This window comes from Dreissena polymorpha, chromosome 3 (genome assembly GCF_020536995.1).
Source record: "Dreissena polymorpha isolate Duluth1 chromosome 3, UMN_Dpol_1.0, whole genome shotgun sequence".
NCBI lineage: Eukaryota > Metazoa > Mollusca > Bivalvia > Myida > Dreissenidae > Dreissena > Dreissena polymorpha.
The window spans coordinates 42698396-42724564 of NC_068357.1; the positions used below are offsets into that span (position 1 = coordinate 42698396).

Consider the following 26169-nt stretch of genomic DNA (forward strand, 5'->3'; position numbering starts at 1 on the left):
TTTTAATTCGCAATTTATTTACTGAATCACGACAAATGTCAAATACAATACAGAAAATGCATAGTTGTTTCATTGATCTATAAACATATAATGGATTGAATATAACTGATTTAAAATTAACGTTTTCAAACTATTATTAAATATTTTCCCCTTAATATGCTGTCCTATTTATAGCTGAGCTTCCTATATCTTTATCAATGATAATCAGCGAGGTATGCCGATTAGAAAAATCGAGCTATCTCAATCGGACTCGTTCGGTCTTTTACATAGGTCGCCATATGGAAGAATTTTTTCATGGTATGATAACTTAGACGAGCAGCTTCGCAGCAACGTCAAAAATGATGGCTGGATCAGGTGTGAATGTCTTTTCGTTAGGGTGTGACAAGTCATGGTTGCAAACCTTTTCGTAATATCGCAACTTTTAATTGGTAATTTTACGAAAGGACAAGTCAATACATCCGTAAAATTGCCTGTTTCGCTACATCGCTTTTTCGTAAAGTCGTATCAATTTTGTAAGTTAGATATACATATATATCAGAGGGGACTGCATCCTTATCATCTCTATCCCATTATTTTATTGCATCGCGTTTCACCTGTATTTATAGCCGGGTTTCTATGTGTCCTTCGTCCACGGTTTTCGCGTCTGTCTCACCTACATGTCCATTAGTTACATCGTTTGAAATGGTTTCCTTGATTGATGCATGTCTATTTTGTCGTCTGCTGTCCTGGTCGTCTGTAATACTCTTGCAACACCCCACTCGTCTGCAGCAGCAGCAGTTACACGTCACGAATATCAGAGCTCGATCATATGGTTCCAAAGAACGACACGGGGTAGGCAGAAATTTCCAATTATTCAGTATTTTCGGAAGGGCCGCAGGGCATCGCGATTGAGCGAGATTGATAAAGAAAACACAAATAATGAGCAGCGCGACAGGTATCAGGACGACTGCAAGCGCTATCCAACTCGCGATGGAAAGCCCGAAAATCAAGGCTGGAAAAGCCCCAAACGAGAAGAGGATGTACAAAATGGAACACCATCGGTACTTGGAGGTCCGCAAGCCAAGAAACTTGGCTGCCGCGATAGGTGGTCGGAAGAATGGAAGAGGATAGAATATTACAATGCCGCACACATTAAAGAACAGGTGGCAGAGGGCGATCTGAACTGCCAAGTGAATTCTATTCGAATCCTGAGCAAATGCTGCGAGGATTCCTGTGGCGGTGGTTCCGATATTTGAGCCCAACGTGAGCGGATACATGCGGTCCAGGCTGAGGACTCCCATTCCCACCAATGGTGTGAGAGACGACGTGAAGATGGAGCTCGACTGAACCAGGACGGTGAGCCCGGCGCCGATAAGGATAGCAAGGTATCCGGTAAAGTACTTGAAGTGGCCGGGAAAGTCGGCGTTGATGAACTTGCGGAGGATCTGCGCGATCTGGCCCCGGAGCAGGGAGGAGAGCAGCTTGACGATGAGCACAAGGCAGGCGCACAGTAGCACGAGTGAGATGATGAGCAGGATGACGCCCACCGCCGTATCGCTCAGGCGGCTGTCGCCACGGGATGGGTTGGTCGCGTACTCGAACATGAAACCTGGAACAGTTATTTAACGTATGTCATATTTTTGTTAAATCGCCATAGGTAATTCATCGGCCGGGGTACTTGGCCAAAATATTTTGCCCACATATCACAAGGTGTCATGATAATCCGATTTAACTCTTTAAGTTTATGAACTATCGTCAAGGCGGCCTCCCGCAGCAGTTAATCCTAAATTTGTTTAACGGACGTATACAATTAAACAAATCATTGGACAAGTAATTTCAAAATGTCTTAACAATTTTACTAACGTACATAGATTATGCTCATAACTATGACTGCTAGAAATGTCATTTGTAATTCCATCTCTACTGGTAGATACCAAAACTATCAACATATATGAGCCGTGCTTTGTGAAAAAGGGGTTTAATGCATGTGCGTAAAGTGCCGTCCAAGATTAGCCTGTGCAGTCAGGGACGACACTTTCCGCTTGTATTATATTATTCGTTTACAGAGAGACTCTTCTTAACAAAAATTCAAATGAAGCGGAAAGTGTCGTCCTTGATTAGCCTGTGCGGACTGCACAGGCTAATCTGGAACAACACTTTACGCACATTAATTAAGCCCCCTTTTCACAGAGCGCGGCTCATATTCATACAGCATACATTTATGGCACTTGTGCAGGATGGTGGACTTGTTCGTGACGTCATTTCCGTGTGCAATGTCGTTGATCACCTTTTTGTCAATCTGAAACAACACATGGTAAAGTGGTCCACAACAGTCTCACCGGTTACGTTAACGGTATCTTTTTTAACAAATGCTAAAGTGATTGATAAAAAAAATACCAATACCATATAATTACATTCTGTATTATTATACTTTGTATTTACAATAAAAAAAACATGTATTACCGGTAATTAGTTACTCACTTTAAATGGGAGACTTGTTTGCACCTAATGTTTTAAGCAAATAATTACACGATTTTACGCGATGACTGATCGCCTAACGAAAGCACGATTTTTATTGAAAATGTTTTCAATAGTGTGTGCTGGTTTGGTGTTGTTTTTTCTCCGGCCGCACACTGGCGAGGGATGCGCCCTTATTGGCACCGTACCTGGATAATGAGCTTGGTGAATGGGTCCGTGATGACCTTCAGGTAGTTCCGGTCCTGCGTTTTGTCCTGCTCGGGGGCCATGGCGACCACCAGCTTCCCGCTCATCCACTCCAGCCAGCCTGGTAGGAGCCATAACATATATCAACCTCAGAGATATATATTTCTTCCGAGCTAAGCTCTACCACCCCCACCCCCACTCTAGATCCACCACACAGCACGTGATGATGGTCAAGTCAAATAGTATGGGTTTTATACGATTTAAAGTCATAACCATTTTTTAGAAGTTTCGCTTTATACTATATATATACACGGTTAAATTATGTAGAAAATAGCACTAGTTTGCATATGTTATACGAAAAAGGTAAATCTATATAAAATATATCCAGATCTAGCCGGTTTTTAATTGTAAATGCATTCTCTACTGTTCAACCCTAAGGGTCGGTAGCACTGCGAGGGCTTTGGGCAGATGTTCTCCGTGGCTAGAAGAATCATGTCCGAACATCTCGACAAACCACCTTATTGCAGCACGACGTAATTTGAATGTATCTTACCTTGTCCCGCGGCTGCCTTCACGATGACCTCTACCGGAAGCAGTACGAGAACAGTCATCCAGTTGAACATGTCGTGGACAGTTGCGCCAGCAAACGCTCTCCTGAAGTCCGCTTTGTTAGTGATCTGTCCCATGGCGACGATTGTGTTAGTGACAGACGTCCCGATATTGGCGCCCATCACAATTGGAATTGCTTGCGATACTGTCAGAACTGGAACAATCAATATTGTGTTTTCACAAATAGACATCTTCGCACGTGGTTTCGACTAGCTAACACTGACCTTTTAACACTGAGAAATTTTCTTCAGTTAAGATCTTGTTCATTAGATTCAAGCGTGGTTATAATAGATATGTAATAAATATATATGAGCCGTTGTCTGTGAAAAATGGGTCTAATACATTTGCATAATGTGTCCTCACATATTAGCCTGTGCTGTTCGCACAGGCTAATCAGGGACGACACTTGCCGCCTAAACTGGATTTTTGCTAAGAAGGAACTTTCTTAAAACGAAACACATCATAAAAGAGAAAGTGTCGTCCCTAATTAGCTCGTGCGCACTGCACGGGCTAATCTGGGACGACACTTTACGCACACGCATTAATCCCCTTTTTCACAGAGCGCGGCCCATAAATATCGTACGTTCGCCGCTGCCGACCATGCTGACGATGATGGAGGTGGTGGTGGAGGAGCTCTGAAGTAGCACCGTGGCCAGCACGCCTATCATCAGGCCCGCCACGGGGTTCGCCAGGATCTCGTTGTTGGCGAATGCCTTACCAGCTACCTTGCCTGCATTATTTCGCATAAACAAGTGTTATATGTATCGCGACACTTACAACAACAATCACAGCACAAAAATAACGAAACGGAAAACAACAACGAACGCACGCACGTACATCCACATACAATGTACATGTAAACACAAACACAACCGTACACGCGCACGCACACACGCAGATTTGCTCGCACTCAAGCATAAACGTGCTTTATGTACAAATCCCATCTGAGTGTATCTTTTTTTCAAACAATCATTGTATCAATAAGTCTGTACAAACACCATACTAATAATTCGATATATTGCATGTGAAATGCGTAGACTGAAGAGAAACAATACCATGTTGCTATTTGTAAATATCTTATATATCTTTAATGTGCTGTGTTAAAAGGTACTGGACTTTAAGTATATATATACCGACCTCCAAGCAGCTGAAAGGCATCGCCGAGGAAGCTGAGAGAGCACACGAAGATGTAGAGGCCACCTAGCAGCAAGAGGATCTTAAGGATGAAGTGCAGAAGCACGCGCCGGAGCTTGCCGCACACCGTCAGCTCTAGAATACGTAACAAGCATTAACATGAACACCTCTAACATACCGGCATACCATTTTAACGACAATCTATCTTTAAAGGAGATCAGAATGTTATCATCGCCATTTATGGTTATCGAATGGTGAAACTTTGACAATAAGCTAATACAATTCTTTAATAATTACACGTAGAGCAACAAGATGTGCATGGTAGCCATAATGGCTGAAATTGGCAACAAAATGTAAGTAGTAAAATGAACATGTAAACAAATGATATAATTAATGTCCCTCATTTCATATGACATTGGCAATCAACTTCAGCTTTGCGATGTCCAATTTTTATCACGGACAATAATACTGTTGGTTATTATTGATTGCTGCTTGAGAACCGTGTGCCACTCACCGGACCAGGGAGTGTAGTCGACCCGGAGTTCCGGAAGCGCGAACGGGTCCTCTTCCTCCTCACTAACTGCTGCAGCCGCCGACCTCTCCTGAACACACGTGGCATAGACATGTGAGGAACACATACTACTAGTTTTGTCAACACAGGTCTGATACACTGACCGTCTGTTCTGATGATACATGTGGGCATGATGCAACTATAATCTGAACAACACTGCTACTACTCAGACACTATTTTTAGTATGAACAATATGCAAAATTGCCCAGTTATGAACTAGGTGATGTGTAAGATGTATCTCTGTATGGCTTTCATGCACTCCATACATGATTTGTAAAGACGTAAGGCCCGCAGTCCATAAATAGTTATGTTGTCAGCTCAAATAGTAGATGTTCAATTTACATATTTCTTCCTCGGTGATCCACAAACTTGTTATGTTTCAACCATGCGGCTTAGTACATGGGCATATAGATTAGAGAGGTCTGGATTATACGGCATCAAAATATCTTGCAGATCTCTATTTCACAGTGAAGATTTTTTTTTTTTTAGTTTCGATATTATCATTTGCCATATGTGGACGTAGTTCGCTCCAAAAGTTATATCATTGTATGACCTATTTATTTTTTAGTTGAATTCTTAAAGAAATGTAGAAGAAGTTCGCTATTGAAACATATACAAGTATACGTAACTGACATGCTCGTGGATAAGTTTAAAGGCACATAACTCAGGAATATGTGAATCACTGGGCAAGAAACAAGTGTTTGCACATCTACTCATTTGCTCTTCGTGGTGATTTCACATAAGTTTTGATTCAATTGCTTGAGCAATAAGGAAGTTATTCGTTCGACAAACTAATTAAATTATAAGCGGATAAAACCAACAGCCGAACCAAGATAGTAACTCAAATATATACCATATAACGAAATATCAAGCACTTTCTAACATGTAACAACAAAGCAGACGGAATATCAAGCTCTATCTAACATGTTACAACGAAGCAGGTGAAATATCAAGTTCTATCTTACGTGCAACAAGAAAGCAGCAGGATAACCAAGCTCTATGCAACGTGTAATTATTAAGCAGACGAAATATCAAGTCCTATCTAACATGTGACAAGGAAGAAGACGTAAAATCCAACCATATCAAACATGTAACACGGAAGCAGGCGCAGTATCAAGCAATATTTTACATTTAACAATGAAGCAGACGGAATATGAAGACGTATCTAACTTGTAACAAGGAAGCAGGCAGAATATCAAGCCCTATCTTACATGTAACCAGGAAGCAGTCAAACCAAATCTAACACGAAACAACAAAGCAGACGAAATATCAAGTACTATATAACATATTACAACGAAGCAGACGAAATATCAAGCACTATCTAACATATAACAACGTATAAGACGAAATATCAAACCCTATCTAACATGTAACAAGGAAGCAGACGAAATATCAAGCCCTATCTAATATGTCACAACGAAGCAGACGAAATATCAAGCACTTTCTATTATTCAACAACGAAGCAGACAGAATATCAAGCCCTATATAAAATGTAACTAGGAAGCGGACGGAATATCAAGCCTTATCTAAGCTGCAACAATCAGACCGGCGGACTATCAAGCCCTTTCTAACATATAACAAGGAAGCGGACGGAATATCAAGCCCTATCCCGCTTTTAACAACCAAGCAGACAGAATATCAAGGCCTTTCTAACATGTAACAATAAAGCAGGCGGAATATCAAACCATATCAAACATGTGACAATAAAGCAGGCGGGCTATCAAACCCTATCAAACATGTTACAATAAAACAGGCGGAATATCAAGCCCTATCTTAAATGTAACTAGGAAGCAGACGAAATATCAAAACCTATCTAACATGTAACAATAAAGCAGGCGGAATATCAAGCCCTATCTTAAATGTAACTAGGAAGCAGACGAAATATCAAAACCTATCTAACATGTAACAACGAAGTAGACAAAATTTCAAGCCCTATCAAACATGTAACAACGAAGCAGACGGACTATCCAGCCCATGTTACAACGAAGCAGACGGAATACCAAGCCCTATCTAACACGAAACATGAAAGCATGAGGAATATCAAGCCCTGCAATCAATGATTTCGTAACTGATGTATTACCACACTGATTTAAAGGGAGGTTTCTTTACAGATTTTGGCATGTTTTCCTTACAAATATCACAACAACAACGACAATTTGCGAATCTGATGTTTTTTTTTCAATTTTGTCAATTTACCAAACGTGAAAAGGCCCCTTTAACATTATAAACCGTGACGGCTGAGTCAACGACAACGCAATTCGCTTCTCGGCGAATACCAAACATCGACAAAAACATTATTAATTCGTGTTTTAAGCGGATATATAAAGTCGCGTGATTTATATTTTAGAAATGTCTTTATGTTCATTATTTGGGCCGTGCTCTGTAAAATTGGGTTTAATGCATGTGCTTTAAGTGTCGTCCCAGATAAGCATGTGAAGTCCGCACAGGCTAATCAATGACGACACTTTCGCTTTATTGTATTGTAAGGAGCACATACTGCTAGTTTTGTGAACACAGGTCTTATACACTGACCGTCTGTTCTGATGATACATGTGGACATGCGTTTATGAAGGACTATAAATTGAACAACATTACTACTCAAACACTATTTTTGGTACGAATATACAAACATTCCCAGCCATGAACTTGATGATGTGTAAGATGTATTTTTGTATGTCTTCAATGCACTCCATACATGATGTTTAAAGACATATGGCACGTACGCAGTCCATAAATACTAGTAGTTATGTTGTCAGCGCAAATAGTAGATGGTCAATTTACATGTTTTCTTCCCCGGTGATCCACAAACTTGTTATCTTTCAACTATGATCTTGGTTTAGTTCAGGCGCATATATATTAGAAAGGTCCGGATTATACGGCATAAAATATCTTGCAGATCTGCATTTCACAGTTATGATTTTTTTGAAGTTTCGATATTATCATTTGCCATAATTATGTGGACGTAGTTCGCTCCAAAAATATATCATTATTTGCTACTTAAATACACATGGTTTAGTTCGATCGCATATAACTCAAGAAAGTGTCATTAAATAAAATGTCTTTCGTATATCAACACTTCATGGGGTTACTTTTTTATTTTCCAGTTTAATTGTTTAAGAAATATAGAATTTCGCTCTTGAAACATATACAGTTATATTAAAGTGACATGCTCATGGCTAAGTTTAAAGGCACATAACTCAGAAACATGTGAATAACTGGGCAAGGAAAAAGTGTTTGCACATCTACTCATTTGCTGTTCGTGGTGATTTCACACTTTTAGATTTGATTTAATTGCTTGAGAAATAAGGACGTTATTTTCCCGACAAACTAATAAGATAATATGCGGAAAAAAGGGACATACCAAGATAGTATCTCAAATATGTCTCCTCTATAGACTCATTTACGGGTGTATTATTATGGTTAAATAATTAATTACGAGTGGATCAACCAAATCAGGCACTGTTTCATTTACAAAAACAGTTGAAGGTACACGAGCATTAACTTAACACATGGTAACCTTATGTGTCACATAAGGATTACGAGTACAGTCTAACATTTAATAAGAATAACGAGACACATGAAACAAGGAAACATCAAGAACAAAGAGCACTGCCTAACGTGTCGCAAAGAAGCAGATATGATTACAAACCACATCTAACGTGTAACAATAAAGCAGATGGAATATCAAGCCCTGTCTAACGTGTAACAATAAAGCAGATGGAATATCAAGCCCTGTCTAACGTGTAACAATAAAGCAGATGGAATATAACGTGCAACAATAAAGCAGATGGAATATCAAGCCCTGTCTAACGTGTAACAATAAAGCAGATGGAATATCAAGCCCTGTCTAACGTGTAACAATAAAGCAGATGGAATATCAAGCCCTGTCTAACGTGTAACAATAAAGCAGATGGAATATCAAGCCCTGTTTAACGTGTAACAATAAAGCAGATGGAATGTCAAGCCCTATCAAACGTGTAACAGAAAAGCAGATGGAATATCAAGCCCTATCTAACGTGTAACAATAAAGCAGATGGAATATGAAGCCCTGTCTAACGTGTAACAAAAAAGCAGATGGAACATCAAGCCCTCTCTAACGTGTAACAAAATACAGATGGAATATCAAGCCCCGTCTAACGTGTAACAAATAGCAGATGGAATATCAAGCCCTGCCGAACGTGTAACAAAAAAAACAACAGACGGAACATCCAGCCCTATCTAGCGTGTAACAATAAAGCAGAGGGAATATCAAGCCCTGTCTAACGTGTAACAATAAAGCAGATGGAATATCAAGCCCTGTCTAACGTGTAACAATAAAGCAGATGGAATATCAAGCCCTATCTAACGTGTAACAATAAAGCAGATGGAATATCAAGCCCTGTCTAACGTGTTACAATAAAGCTGATGGAATATCAAGCCCTATCTAACGTGTAACAATAAAGCAGATGGAATATCAAGCCCTGTCTAACGTGTAGCAATAAAGCAGATGGAATATCAAGCCCTGTCTAACGTGTAACAATAAAGCAGATGGAATATCAAGCCCTGTCTAACGTGCAACAATAAAGCAGATGGAATATCAAGCCCTGTCTAACGTGTAACAATAAAGCAGATGGAATATCAAGCCCTGTCTAACGTGTAACAATAAAGCAGATGGAATATAACGTGCAACAATAAAGCAGATGGAATATCAAGCCCTGTCTAACGTGTAACAATAAAGCAGATGGAATATCAAGCCCTGTCTAACGTGTAACAATAAAGCAGATGGAATATCAAGCCCTGTCTAACGTGTAACAATAAAGCAGATGGAATATCAAGCCCTGTTTAACGTGTAACAATAAAGCAGATGGAATGTCAAGCCCTATCAAACGTGTAACAGAAAAGCAGATGGAATATCAAGCCCTATCTAACGTGTAACAATAAAGCAGATGGAATATGAAGCCCTGTCTAACGTGTAACAAAAAAAGCAGATGGAACATTAAGCCCTCTCTAACGTGTAACAAAATACAGATGGAATATCAAGCCCCGTCTAACGTGTAACAAATAGCAGATGGAATATCAAGCCCTGTCGAACGTGTAACAAAAAAAACAACAGACGGAACATCCAGCCCTATCTAGCGTGTAACAATAAAGCAGAGGGAATATCAAGCCCTGTCTAACGTGTAACAATAAAGCAGATGGAATATCAAGCCCTGTCTAACGTGTAACAATAAAGCAGATGGAATATCAAGCCCTATCTAACGTGTAACAATAAAGCAGATGGAATATCAAGCCCTGTCTAACGTGTTACAATAAAGCTGATGGAATATCAAGCCCTATCTAACGTGTAACAATAAAGCAGATGGAATATCAAGCCCTGTCTAACGTGTAGCAATAAAGCAGATGGAATATCAAGCCCTGTCTAACGTGTAACAATAAAGCAGATGGAATATCAAGCCCTGTCTAACGTGCAACAATAAAGCAGATGGAATATCAAGCCCTGTCTAACGTGTAACAATAAAGCAGATGGAATATCAAGCCCTGTCTAACGTGTAACAATAAAGCAGATGGAATATCAAGCCCTGTCTAACGTGTAACAATAAAGCAGATGGACTATTAAGCCCTGTCTAACGTGTAACAATAAAGCAGATGGAATATCAAGCCCTGTCTAACGTGTAACAAAAAAAGCAGATGGAATATCAAGCCCTGTCTAACGTGTAACATTAAAGCAGATGGGATATCAAGCCCTGTCTAACGTGTAACAAAAAAAGCAGACGGAACATCCAGCCCTATCTTAAGTGTAACAATAAAGCAGGCAGAACATCAAGCCCTGTCAAACATGTAACAAAAAAGCAGGCGGAATATCAATCGCTATCTAACGTGTAACAAGGAATTAGATGAAATATCAAGCCCTATATGAAGTGTCACAAAGAACCAGGCGGAACATCAAGCCCTATCTAACATGTAACAAGCAAACAAACGGAATATCAAGCTCTACACAACATGTAAAAGGAAGCAGGCGGAATATTTAGCCCTATCTATCGTGTAACAAGGAATCAGGCGGAATATCAAGCCATATCTAAAGTGTAACGAGGAAGCAGACGGAATATAAAGCCCTACGTAACGTGTAACAAGGAATCAGACGGAATATCAAGCCCTATCTAATGTGTATTAATGAAGCAGGCAGCATATCAATCCCTATCGAACATGTATCAAGTAAGCAGGCTGAACATCAATCCCTATATAACATGTAAAAACGAAGCACGCGGAGTATCACGCCCTCTGTAACGTGTAACAAGGAAGCAGACGCAATATTAAGCCCTATCTAACATATAACGATGAAGCAGGCGGAATATCAAGCCCTATCTGACGTGTAACAAGGAAGATGGCGGAACATTACGCTTATTGAGAGTGTATCAAGCAAGCAGGCGGAATAGTAAGCCTTATCTAACGTGTAGCGAGGAAGCAGACGTAATATTAAGACCTATCTATCGTGTAACAATGAAGCAGGCGGAATATTAAGCCCTATCTAACGTGTAACAAGGAAGCAGACGGAATATCAAACCCTATCTAACGTGTAACAATCAAGCAGGCCCAATATCAACCCCTTTCTTACATGTTCCATTAAAGAAGACGGAACATCAAGCCCTATCTAACATGTCACAAGGAATGTGACGGAATATCAGGCCCTATCTAACATGTAACAATAAAACAGGCGAAATATCAACCTCTATTTATCATGTTACAAGAATGCATACAAAATATCAATCCCGATCTAACGTGTAACAATGAAGCAGACGAAAATTCAAGCCCTATCTAACATGTAACAAGAAAGCAGCCGGAATATCAATCCCTGTTTAACATGTGGCACTGAATTAGGCGGAATATCAAGCCCTGTTTAACATGTAGCACTAAATTAGGCGGAATAACAAGCCCTATTCAACATGTAACAAGGAAGCAGAGGAATATCACGCCCTATCTAACATATAACAATATAGCATGCGGAATATTTAGCCCTATCTAACATGAAACAAGCTAGCAGGCGGAATATCGAGCCCTTTCTAACGTGTTACAAAGAAGCAGGCGGAATATCAAGCCCTATCTAACATGCAACTTTTAATCTAACGTAATATCAAGCCCTATCTAACTTATTTCACGGAAGCACATTTAATTACAAATCAACTCTTATGGAAAGCCTCGACGGTATAAGACGTACACAATGAAATGAGCGTGGTTGTGTCCAAAAAAAGAGTATATTTTGCCTTTGTTTCTTTTGTAATTATTTTATAATTTTGCTTGGTAAATTTTGACTACAAAGGCTGTAAATCAATAAGATCTGTATTGTATTTTCATATGCAAAATTATAAACATTACAATTGCATAATTATAAACATTACAATGTACGTATTGTATTTGTAAAAAAAAAGTATTCGTGAAAAGACCAAACTAGTGTTCTATGGTCTGTATTATTATTCATTTGTTTTCATGGCAACCAACAATACGTTTTTTCAATAATATGCATATAAAATGGTGTTACATGTTTATTGTCTTAATACAAATGTGGGACATGTTCAGCTCAATTTGCAATGACAATTGTTCACATATTACGCATATGATGAAAAGGGAAATCAAACACCTTAAGTGAGCATGGTATGTTTGTGCATTTACTGTCTACACAAAAAATGCTGTAGTATTATAATCAATGCTTTACTAATAGTTTCAGATGGTACAACTTAAATATAAATATTTACAAAAAATGTATACAATTTACATATGCAATTTTTATCTTTGTATGGTAAATTTAATAGCTACAGAAAAATCATTGTATTGAAAAAAAATCTAATTTAAAATTCTGTAACCAAGGAAATCATATTTAAAAATGATATCAGAGGACACAAACAAAATGTCTGTACGTGTCGAATTAAGTGTAAAATGCACTTATGGAATAAAGTAGAAAAATATTGCTGTATATTGATCATCTACTAGTGAATGTATTATGTTAATTTATCGCAAGCATATTTGCGAAATATGAGTCTTTTTACACTAAACAGTGGTATTACCTAAAGGTCAATATCTCGAAAACTAAAAATGATAGAAACCTTTTTTTCCGTTTTGTTTCTTAAAGAAAGTGGAAATTAAATATATAAAAACATGAAAATTTGATTTTTGAGCCATACGACACATTTCCCAGCCACTGCCACATTTGTTAATTATTAATCCAAATCAATGACATCCCAGCCTATCAAACAAAATATAATTCAGAAAAACAATATATTGACTTGAAAAACGTACACGAACTCGTGTTCAACCTTACTAAAGATACCTTTATTACACGGCTCCAGTGAGGAATAGTCCACAGAATCTTAGGAATAAAATCGTGTGTGTTCAAAATGAAAATTGTGGCAAATGATGTATTTACATTTTGTAATAATGAAGTAGTAAATATTATTCACTTGTTCTGGTACTGTCCATATTCCCAAGAATTTGTTGTATTTGTTGTTGAGACTATTAATAGAAGAAAACCAAGCTTAACTATTCATATTGCACGTCAGGATCTAATACGTGAAATCACGAGCCAAAGAAAGAATGATTTAAACGTTGTGGGTCGAGAAATTTAACGATAAATGAGTTATTGTCAGAAGAAAAAAAAGAATCCCTTCAAATTTTGGACTTGTAAGTCGCATAAAACACAATTTTGAAATGTATAAAACCAAAATTAAACGAGATGATGAATTACGAGACTGGTCCCTTGTAAACATATTTGTTAACATCTCCCATAATGACAACTCTAATCATACATATCACATAATATAGATACTTATAGATATTGTTTAATCACCAATTATTTTGTAAAGTCTGAATTATTAATGTAGGTTACAAAATGCAATTCAGCACTTAATTTACCTTTCGAGTGTGTAATATATAACAAACACTTACTTGCAACTTAAGCCTTATATTATGCATGAGCAAGCTAGTTGGTATTGTTCTTGAAAATATTAACCCATTTATGCCTAGTGGACTCTCCTATCCTTCTAAATTGGATCAATTTATTTCCAAAATTAGGGATGTCTAGTATACTTATTTCTATATTTAGAATATTTCTTACAGAAATTCCTTTAAGCAAACAGCGCAGACCCTCATCTGGGTCTACGCTGTTTGCCAAGGCCTTTTTTTCTAGACGCTAGGCATAAATGAGTTAAACCATATAAATTGAATATGAATGTATGTTTTATAATTGTTTGTGTGCTCTATTCAAATAGCTGTACTGAAAATTCGGAAATGATAACTAAGTTTATGTACCCATCTGATACCTCAAAATACTATATAATAATAATAATGTATGCTTGTATGTATGTCTGTAATATCTTAAAAAAATGAATATATATATATATATATATATATATATATATATATATATATATATATATATATATATATATATATATATATTGCAGGTTTTATGAAATACTTGACCTAACCGATGGAAATGATATTGCTTAAGGCAATTATAATTTGACAGTGACAATTAAGACATTATTACTTTGGCAAATATGCAAGTGACCATCTTGTTGGAGCTAACTGCAGATGGTAAAAGAATATCCAGACCAGTGTTCACTTTGTTCGTATGCTGTTTCGAAAAATTCATTCATTTTTCATCAAATCCTCTCTAGACCCCATTGATATCATAATATCATCGACTGATATGCACAAACCTATAATATTATAATTTTCAAAAACATTTTATGATCGTAAGAAAAAAAATATTTTCCGTGTGTGTGTCTTGGTTGCAGGCAATTACAGTTTAAAAATGAAAAACTATAAATTGGCATGTTATCTTACCTACGCACGACGTGTCCGGCGTCCGGCGTTGTTCGGAGTCCTGTGAACTTTATTATTTTCAATCGTAATGAAACTTGGTAACAAGGTTATTTTTTTATTGTTTTTAGAAAAACTAGTTCACCAGGTCAAATTTTATTTTAAAAAATGGTTACCGCTCTAGAATGTTGGTCAAAATGTTAATCTCTACAATATCTACGTCGAGGTCGAAGATGGTTCAGTTGCGTTCAAAACAAGGTTACCAGTGCAAATCCTAGTCAAATCAATTTAATTTTCTTATCTTAATGTAACTTGGGCATAATATGTTCATTGACAATATCTCGAATGAATTTGAATCTGGGTCACTTGCATCAAAATCTAGGTCACCAGGTCTTGGAACAATCTTGTTACCGCTCTAGAGGCCACATTCATGACACGCTTAGTGAAACTTGGTAAGAATGTTTATCTTGACCATTTAAATATTAAGTTCGAATCTTGAACACTTGCGTGTAGAACCTATGTCACCGCGTCAAATCTTTGAAAGTAGTCCTTTCCACTCTAGGGGCAACGGTATTACATAAGCTCGATTAAACTTTGTCACCATGTTAATCCTTGCAATAGAGAAGAGGATTATACTTTGTGGTTGTCAGACGTGTTTTCGGGGAGCGGGTTAAATTTAAGATATCAAAACATTGGATTTACCAAAAAAAAACATATTTTTATATAAAAAAACAGCGAATTTAATGATCATTATTGTGACATAAAATGGAAATAAAATGACTGGTAGAAAAAGAAGAGAACAGAAGAAAAGGAGTGAAAGTGATGTGGATTCAGGTGAAAATAAGCGCTTGAATGTTCTAAAAACGCCCGAGGGATTCAATTCAATTAGCCAGGTGCTCAGCGAGGCGAATTCAGTTTGTACGACGAGGGGATTAACGTGTCAATCAGCAACATATTCGAGCAACTTGATAACGTGAGCGATAACGTGAGCGATACTAACCCTGACCCAGTCATAACTATGGAAGGGCGTTCGTCCATAACGAACCAACAAACTCGGACATTATAGCAATGTTGGGGAGAATTGATTTAAAACTTAAGGATATGGATAAAAGTTTGAAGTCAATTGAGTCACTGGAGAAAAAAGTGGATAACTTTGACAAGAGGCTGAAAAAGGTATGGTTACATCTTGACAAGTTTACGAAGGAGATTAGTGATAAAGTAAACATAGTTGAACATAAAGTGGACTCAGTAGATATAGAGTTAGAGGGTGCAAGGAAAAGGATAGCGGATCTTGAACGGGATAAAGATAATCTCAAAGAAGACATGAATTATGTGCAGCCTCAGAGCATGAGGAACAATTTTATTTTTGGAAATATACCGGAAGAGCAAGACGAAACACCTGCTAGGGCAGAGCAAATTATGCGAGAATTTATTGTACGTAAGCTCAAGGTGACAAAAGAAGAACTGGACAGCATGCGTTTCGAGAGGGTGCACAGAATGGGCCAGAAGCAAAATCAATCAGCAGGGCGGGGTACCATCGGGGATAGAAATAACCAGCGCCACCGCAGCATTGTGTGCAAGTTTTGTTTTTTCAGCGATAGGGAGCAGGTCCGTGGTAGCAGCAGGAACTTGAAAGGTTCACAGTTCTACGCCACAGAACAGTTCCCACAGGAAGTTGTGGCGAAGAGGAGGCGATTATTCCAGAGGGTCAAGGAGGAGAAACAGGTCGGACGAAAAGCGTGGGTGTCTTACGTCACTCTGTACATCGAGGGCAGACCCGTAAAAGACGCTTAGGACGGGCCGGATGGGCTAAATTGTTCAGTTTGGAACTGCAATGGTTTAAGTACTTCTAAGAGAGAGGACCCAAATTTTATTTCATTTATAACAAAGTATGATGTAATAGTTTTAACTGAAGCTTGGACTGGTAAAAATAGCAAAATTGATCTTTCAGGATATCACTGTCATAACTTTTATAGAAAATATAGACACAGGCATGATAAACGAAACAGTGGTGGAATTGTACTTTATGTGCGTTATAGCATCAAGGACGGAATATCGATAATAAAAAATACATATGACACAATTATATGGTTTAAGTTAGATAAACACTTCTGTAATAATGATAACGACATATATTTTTCAGCAGTGTAAATGTGGAGCGACAATTCACCTATTGCTAATTTGTTTGATGCAGACTTATTTACGAGTCTTGAAGAGGATATTAACCTTTTTCAATCATTAGGCATAGTCATGTTAGCTGGAGATTTTAATGCTAGAACTGCTTGTAAATCAGACAGTATCATATGTGATTTACAATGTATATATACCTGATATTGATTCTGAAGACTATATAATTGACACCCCATTACAAAGATATTCGATGGACAGCGGCAGTAACTCTTACGGGAATAAGTTGTTAGATATGTGTAAAGGTACCAGTTTAAGGATTGCAAATGGCCGACTAGGATCAGACTTTGGGCTAGGTAAATATACATGTTTTAATAGGAATGGATCTAGTGTGATCGACTACTTAATTCTTAGTCAGAATAGTTTTAAGGTTGTTCAAAATTTCTCTGTTAATGACTTCATGAACTTCAGTGATCATGCCCCATTGTAATTTGATATTGTTTGTAATAGGCATGTTGTTAAAGAAGATCTTTATACAAGTGAACGCTTAAAGTGGAGTAATGAAGAAAAAAAATACATTTCGCGAGGGACTGATAAGTAAAATGGCAGATTTTGACAATATAGTTGAACATGCTGATGAACATTGCAATAATAAGGTTGATTATATCGTTAATAGGTTTTCTGAAATTGTACGTGAGGTGGCAGATCCATTATTCGTTAAGCACACTGTGAAGTACCCACAGTTTCAAAAATGTATTATATCTGACTCGGATGAATGGTTCGACCATGAATGTCGAGAGGCTAAGCTTTTGTATAAAAATGCCTTATACGTATATAATAATTCGCATAGTGATGTAGATAGAGTTGAAGTATGTAGATTAAAATGTCTGTATAAAACAATTGTTTCAAAGAAACGCAGAGCTTTTAAATTTAAACGTTGTAAAGAATTTGAAAATTTGAAAAATAGTAGACCAAAAGATTTCTGGAAATATTTCAAATAATAAAAAAGCAAATAATAACAATAATAACATACGTCTTGAAGATTTTAAGAACCATTTTGAACAAATGTTTGCTGATATAAACAAGGCTTCAAATGTTGAAGCTGAGGATTTCAATAGTAATTACGATTTTAATGATTTTTGTCATACATCTGGAGAGCTAGATAATCCATTCACATATGACAAAGTTTGTAAAGCTATCAAGTTACTTAAAACAAGGAAATCGCCAGGTACAGATAAATTATTAAATGAATATTTCATAGAAGCTTGTGATATTTTAGCTGGTCATATTACAGTGATATTCAATATTATTTTGAATACGGGAAATTTCCCAGTTGCATAGACCAAGGGTATTATTGTCCCCTTACATAATCAAAGTACTGACAGTACTGGTGTGACGATGCTTTTGAAGAGGATTGACATAAAAGCATCTATTTAAGTTTATCTACATCACCACAATTGTGTATGTGGGTACAACAATTTTGGGTAGGAAAAAAATGCGTACGAAAATTTTGGGTACAAAATATATGCCAAAAAAAAATTGGGTACGAAAAAAGATTTGGTTACGAAAAACAAATTGGGTAGGAAAAAAAATTAGGTACGAAATTTGTTTTGGGTACGAGCAAAAATTTTTGTGGGTACGAAAAAAAATGGGTACGAAAAATGTAAGGTACAAAAAAAATGGGGGTACGGGGAAGTAGTACCCGTGGGGAACTTGATCCATTCAGCGAAACTGGGAGGCGGGTTACATTCTCGATCAAATATAACAAGAAATATCTTTAAAAAGATATTCGACGTGTATTGTCTGTACCACTTATCTTACAAAAACATTCTGTTACAGTAAAACGTTTGTGGGTTAAAGCATTATGTTTCAGCATATAAATTTGAAACTTGGCATGCACCATGCTCTTTAATTTCACATGTATATCACACCAAACTTTATATTTCGTTGTTTCCTTTCCTAAGTTAATGATGCTTTGTGTACAGACGTGATTTCACATGTGCATGAACATATAATTTTTCTCTTTTGATTATTGTTTTTTTTTTTCTAATTCAATAAGCTAAGACATGTTTGTTCGTTAAGTACAGCAATAATTTCATGATGATTCCCGAAAGTAGGTATGAGCACATAGTCGTAAGCGCATTGAATACGTGAGTTCGCCCATGAACACATGGTAAGGTTAACTAAATCTCCGCGATATGACCTAATATGTGTTTAAAACAGCAAACAACATCCAACAAGCAAATGAGTTATCAAACATAGTATGTGCACTGATGTGGCTCTGTAATTTCTGTTTGAAAAGTTTATTAAATATGCAAAATGAGAAAGCGCGCCTAAGAGCGAGTTTCACGCGTGTCGTACGGCTATTATGCTGTTTATATACCATAGTCGCTACCACGTTTCCAAATGGCAGGTTCAAAATAATTCGTTTTCTTTACACTCATGATCGCGTTTAATACACGTTTTAATTCGCAATTTATTTACTGAATCACGACAAATGTCAAATACAATACAGAAAATGCATAGTTGTTTAATTGATCTATAAACATATAATGGATTGAATATAACTGATTTTAAATTAACGTTTTCAAACTATTATTAAATCGTTTTCCCAGAATATGCTGTCCTATTTATAGCTGAGCTTCCTATACCTTTATCAATGACAGTCAGCGAGGTATGCCGATAAGAAAAATCGAGCTATCTCAATCGGACTGGCTCGGTCTTTTACATAGGTCGCCATTGTGAAGAATTTTTTCATGGTATGATAACTTAGACGAGCTGCTTCGCAGCATCGTCAAAAAGGGCGATAAATCTGATGTAAAAAATATTAGAGGTATTACCTTATTAAGTAATTTTGCTAAGTTATTTACATTTGTACTGAACCAACGTATATCAAAATGGTGCACAGAAAATAACACTATTTCTGATGCGCAATTTGGTTTCAGAAAGGGTAGATCGACAGTAGATGCAGTATTTGTACTACACTGAATTATTGAAAATTATTTTAATTCGAATACACGTTTGTTTTGCTGTTTTGTCGATATGAAGCGTTGTTTTGATTCCATATATATCAATGCCCTATGGTTAAAATTGTATAAAGCTAACGTTGATGGGAAAGTGTTGCGTATAAAACGCAGCATGTATCAATCTGATAAGTCATGTGTTAGGCATTGTGAAAACTACTCTGATTATTTTGATATAGCAGTTGGCTTGAGGCAAGGGGAGATACTCTCACCGATCTTGTTTTCTATTTTCGTATAAGATCTAGAGATGTATTTGCAAAATAGAAATAGCAAAGGTATAGTTATACAGGATATGTGTTTGATTCTTTTGTTATTCGCAGATTACATGGTTGTTATTGGTGAAACACCAGAAGACTTACAATTGTCAATAGATCATTTGCATAATTACTGTGAAACATGGGGATTAGAAGTGAACACTGCGAAGACAAAAGTTGTAGTATGTCGCAAACGAGGTGGTTTAAAACGTACTGAAAAATGGATACAGATGAATACTTGGATGTTGTAAATGACTTTAACTTTTTAGGTGTTACATTGAACTACACTGGTAATTTTAATTTTAATTCTCAGACGTTATATGGAAAAGGTTTAAAAGAATTGCATAATTTATTGTCAAATCTGAAAAAATACGAATGTAAACCAAGAGTAGCACTGCAATTATTTGATGCTTTTGTTTCGCCTATTATTACGTATGGGTGTGAAATATGGGGGTTTACCAAATCATCACAGTTAGAAAGGCTACATCTGAAATTTTGCAAAGCTACGCTTGGTGTTAGACAATCTACAGCTAACGTAGCTGTATACGGTGAACTGGGTAGATACCCATTGTATATTAAGCGATATGTTCGTATTATAAAATATTGGTTTAAGTTAAAAGATAGTGATAACATTATTACAAAGTCAGTTGTAGAAGATGCCATGTTTGATGTTAGTAGTAATAAAACGAATTGGTTTAGTAAAGTTAAAAACCTTCTTACACGATACGGTTTTTACTATGTTTGGTGTAGTGACATACCTATAAATGCCAACCAGTTTATTTGTACATTTCGGCAATGGCTTATTGATGAATATTTGCAACAATGGCAAAAAAAATGTAACAGATGGTGAAGTTTTAACTTTGCATAAACACTTAACCTGGCACATGGATTTAAATCTTATCTAGATCTAATTGTGTCGAGAGATCTCAGAGTTGTACTTACGAAATTACGTATATGTTCCCATAACTTGAGAATACACAATGGTTGATACGAACAATTGGATAGACAATTACGTTTTTGTCAAATCTGTTCTACCAATGAGATCGAGGACGAATTTCATTTGATGTTTAAATGTACAGCATATGCTCATTTAAGACCAATTTATATAAAAAGTTATTATAGAAATAGACCTAGTATGTTTAAGTTGATACAACTGTTTAATACAAACAACAAATCTGAATTGTTTATGTTAAGTAAATATATATCTGAAGCTTTTAAAGTTCGCAATGTAGCATTGATAGATTTATAACACTGGTCAATTTATACAAGACAACAGACAAATCATTGATAGAATACATTATACTAATGTATTTATTTGATTATAAGATATTTTGATATAAGATTAGATTATTAGATTAGATTCAATTATTTTATATTTTGATATAAGATTAAGATATTATAAAATAAGATTATGATTTCATTATAATATAAAGTTTGTCGAACATTACATATTTATTACCTTATAAAATAAATCATAGTACCAAATAAGCATGAATATAGATTGTATATAAGTTCATCCTGTTAAACAGATGTGATAACTAATGACCCATACTTCATTGTATAATCCTGTTGTATTAACTATCATATGTATGCATATATATATAACACAAAAAAAACGTTAATTTTACGTGAATAAAATATGTTCTGTTCTGTTCTGTTCAATATCAAGGCCAAGTTTGAAGTAGGAAAAGTCCGTCCTAAAAATAAGGTCACAATGTTAAATCTTAATAATTGCTGACTATCTAGAGGCAATATATATGAATTTCATTTTTTACTGGAATGCCCAATGTTTATGTATTTACGTAAGAAGTATGTAAATAAATATTATTGGAAGAACACAAACATGATCAAGTTTATTGACCGTTTACAGAATGACAATGAAAAGTGTACGAAATCTTATCTATTTTTGTTTTTAAAGCTTTTAAATTGAGAGCTGACTTATGTTATCAATAGTTTCTTTCCATGTACTAACATGTATATATCTATTTAATATTAATATACAAAAAACTATAAAGTGTATACAAATTGTTTGTATTAAGACTTTCTCTGTACGTCATTGACCATCTGTGTATATACCTTGTTGTAATATGTGTGTACTCAAGGGCTTAAAACCTAATGTATGTTGAAATAAACTCTATAAACTCTATGACTCAGTCTTGACGAAACTAAGAAGGCACATCGTGACCGTCTTGTTTATGCATATGCGCAATTTTCATTAAAATTAATTGCATATCAAGCACAAGATCCCCGATTCAACTGCATAAATTACCAGTTTAAATACTCGTAGATTAAAATGAAATGACATGTTCTTAAAATTTATGTTTTTGAAATCAAATACATCCGGCTTTGTGGGTTGCAACATCAACCAAATATAGATAAATCAATTAGATTTAGAAAGTAGACGACATATGTAAACATTTCGCTGAATGCATCGCTTTCATTCTTAATTGCGCCAGTATGTGCGAATGCAACTCTCGTGATTCGCTAGGATATGCATTTTCCTGATATGTTGCATGTGCATGTATTTTCATACATTTGTCGTTAGACCAATGCGTCTGGCTTAAGCAAGACCACAAACTCAGACGTATTGTATTCAATAAACTTAAGCATACGAATTGTCAACATCTTTTTAAATACTTGATACATCAAACTTTAACAGATGAATAGTATTTATCTGTGGATGAGCTTATAGATAGGAATTTTGCTGCAGAAAGTTTCGACAAAATTATAGCCCTTCATCTTTTTTCCAGTATTAAATATAAAGTCCAAACCTTTTTTTTACTTCAACTACTCTTTAACTACAGAGGTTGTACATTTTCTAAAGTTTGCAGATAAATGAACTTAATGTGTAGATAATATTGAAAAAAGATATGTTGGCTGCGATGAGTTTTAGTGTATATATTGCCATGTGTCTGCTTTTATCAACGATGGAATCGTTGACAGGCCCGAAATTGTTTAACCAGTGGATGACTCTCGCTCAAACTTTCACAATTTAATAACCTAAATGTTTATAGGATTAGATAGAATGGAATTTACGGCCGTTTGAATATATGAGCCGTGCTCTGTGAAAATGGGGTTTTATGCATGTGCGTAGTAGAGTGTCGTCCCAGATTAGCCTGTGCCGTCCGCACAGGCTAATCAGTGACGACGTTTTCCGCTTTATGGTATTTTTCGTTTGCAAAAAGTCTCTTCTTAGCAAAAATCCAGTTTAAGCGGAAAGTGTCGTCCCTGATAAGCCTGTTCGCACTGCACAGGCTAATCTGGGACGACACTTTACGCACATGTATTAAACCCCCTTTTCACAGAGCACGGCTCATATAGTGGCTTTGTATGTATCCAAACATGTGTTGCATGGACATCAGTGTATGTGACATATTTCTAGTCTTTTTCGTGCTTCGTTTCTGAACTACTATTTTGTTTTTTTATTTCTGTTCTTAAAACAATAAACAAGTCAAATATCGACTTTTTTCTCGAAGGGACGGGCGTCTCAATGACTTTTTACAATATTTGTTCTGAGGTATAACGCATTCTGTCAACTTGTTTTACGTTTCGAAACATCACACTGGAAAAAGGAAATGCAAAAACATCAGTTGAAATTATCGTCGTGTGATAAACGTCTTGTCATGATTGTGTAAATAACGGGGATTTTACTTTAGTTTCAATGTGATGGATTACGAAAATGATTAATAAACGCTAGTTAATTATCTAAACAAGAGTTTTCATGCATGTAATGTTAACCTGTTTGTTCATTGTAAGTACTTCCTTACCCCCCAAAGAATTTGTATGTACGTATGACTATGTTGTTTTATGTTAGTTACTATATTAATTGTACACTTTAACATGTGTTGGTAATATGTTTCGTATTGATATGTGATCTAGTTATTTTCACCCCGAAAATTATATGATAACACTCATGTAATTTTAGTGCAATCTGATTCTTGAAAAACACCAGTATCCCTGATTTGTATTTATTTTTTCTAACTGTAAATTAATACTCAAGAAAAACACCAAAACGACGCTGAAATCTTTGTAAAAAATCAACATAAACTCCCGATCATGTTTAATATGTATATTTCCTTTTATTCTATTTTTTAACAGAGCAAACCTTTCAACATGTTCTCTCAAATTGCTGATTTGATCATTGGTATTTAGCAATATTGTCACCATGGTGACCATGGCATTCAATAATATACTCGCACAGAGGTTCTTAAATTCGTCTACTTTACACGAACAGAAAAAAACAACAACTTACAATAGTCTTTACTAACTACTTTACATTTTAATCAGTTCGACTTTCAAACTTTAAAAATATGTTTATTATAACATGACACGTGCCATATTTCATATAAATTTCATATTCGGCCGTGGGTTATTCGACAACAAACTATGTGCGTATTTATGAGAGAACTTCACATAAAATAGTACACAAGAAAAATAACATACATTGAATAAATCTTAAGTAAAAACCGTGTTAGAATCGAAATAATTCCTTTACGTTATAGTTTGTGGTCGAATAACCCACGGCCGGAAGTTTAGATGCGTGGTTTCAAATAACTCGTGCTTTGCACTCGTGATTTAATCACTACGCATCTAACAACAAACTATAACGTACACGAATTATTTCTTAAATAAAATAATACGTTATTGCGTATAAGCCATCTTAAAGCGAACGCATTCTTACAAAAGGAAAAGTCGACAACCGCATTAAAGCCGGGTTTTTATGTTGCCATTGAGGGAAAAATCTCCAGTTTGGAGGGATGTTTGATATTCAGTATATACATGGGATAAATACAGATGCCAATTTGTGCAGCGAAACGGAACCATACGCACATGTTCGGTAAAGGCCTGCAAATAGACCACAGTATAACACCCCACCCTCCCAACCGCCCGCTCGGGCGATGTTCAATATTATATACGCTAAGATGTTTGGTTCAAATATCGGCTTATAAATATTTTTCAACTTATTGGGAAGATGTGGTTTTAGCTGTAAAATAAGAAAATGTCCTGTAACAGACTGTGCCTAAGGAATGGTATGATTTCATAGCTTAGCTTACAATGGCCCCAAACTTCATAGCATAGCTAACAATGGCCATAAACTTCATAGCATAGCTAACAATGACCCAAAATTTCATAGCATAGCTAACAATGACCCCAAACTTCAAAGCTTCGCTAACAACGGCCCAAACTTCATAGCATAACTAAATATGACCCCAAACTTCAAAGCATAGCTAACAATGACCCAAAACTTCATAGCTTAGCTAACGATGACTCCAAACTTCACAGCATTGCTTTTAATGACCTAAAAACTGCATAGCATAGCTAACTATGACCCAAAACTTCATAGCGTCGCTAACAATGACCCAATCTTCGAAGCAAAGCTAACTATGACCCAAAACTTCAAAGCAAAGCTAACAACGACCCCAAACTTAATAGCATAGCTAACAATGACCTAAAACATCATCGTCTAGCTAACACTGACATCAAACTTCATAGCATAGCTAACAATGACAACAAACTTCATAGCATAGCTAACAATGACCCCCAAACATAATAGCATAGATGTCGAAAATAAAACAAAATATTCTGTATCAAAACTAACATTTCAATGTCCACACACACAAGTGACGAATTTTATCTTTAAAAAAAAGAAAATGGGTATGCAATCTTAAACATAGGGCCATACAACATCTTAATAGTTTCCCGTTCTTTTACGAAGGCTCAGCTTCAATTGTTCTGATGTTTACACTTAGTTTCTATAAATTATTTGTGTTCGTCTTATTTCATTTCGAATTTGTCTGTCTCAAAACAGCCTTTTTGTATTAATTATTTTAAGTGTTCCCGCTGTTGCTTTACAATAGTGCATGCTCATGGTTTGTAGTATTATTTTAAAACATTTATATCTACTAAATTATATTTTCCTTATAAATCGTACCTCAAGTTCTTTGATATCCATCATCTAGAAGTATGCAGTCTTCCAGCATTATATTCACATCGCAATCAATGATTTCGTAACTGT

At 36.1% G+C, this 26169-nt stretch overlaps 1 protein-coding gene across 1 annotated transcript; it reads right to left on the reverse strand.

The window, feature by feature from the left end:
- On the reverse strand, positions 1-26149 carry LOC127873857 (sodium-dependent phosphate transport protein 2B-like). Its single transcript, XM_052417912.1, has 8 exons — positions 26086-26149; positions 4901-4988; positions 4390-4521; positions 3836-3982; positions 3197-3406; positions 2646-2764; positions 2197-2278; positions 1-1588 (listed from the first exon to the last, which is right to left on the reverse strand). The coding sequence occupies exons 1-8, from the start codon at positions 26107-26109 to the stop codon at positions 600-602; spliced, it is 1791 nt and encodes a 596-aa protein (XP_052273872.1). The 5' UTR covers positions 26110-26149; the 3' UTR covers positions 1-599.
- Between the last annotated feature and the right edge of the window lie 20 nt (positions 26150-26169).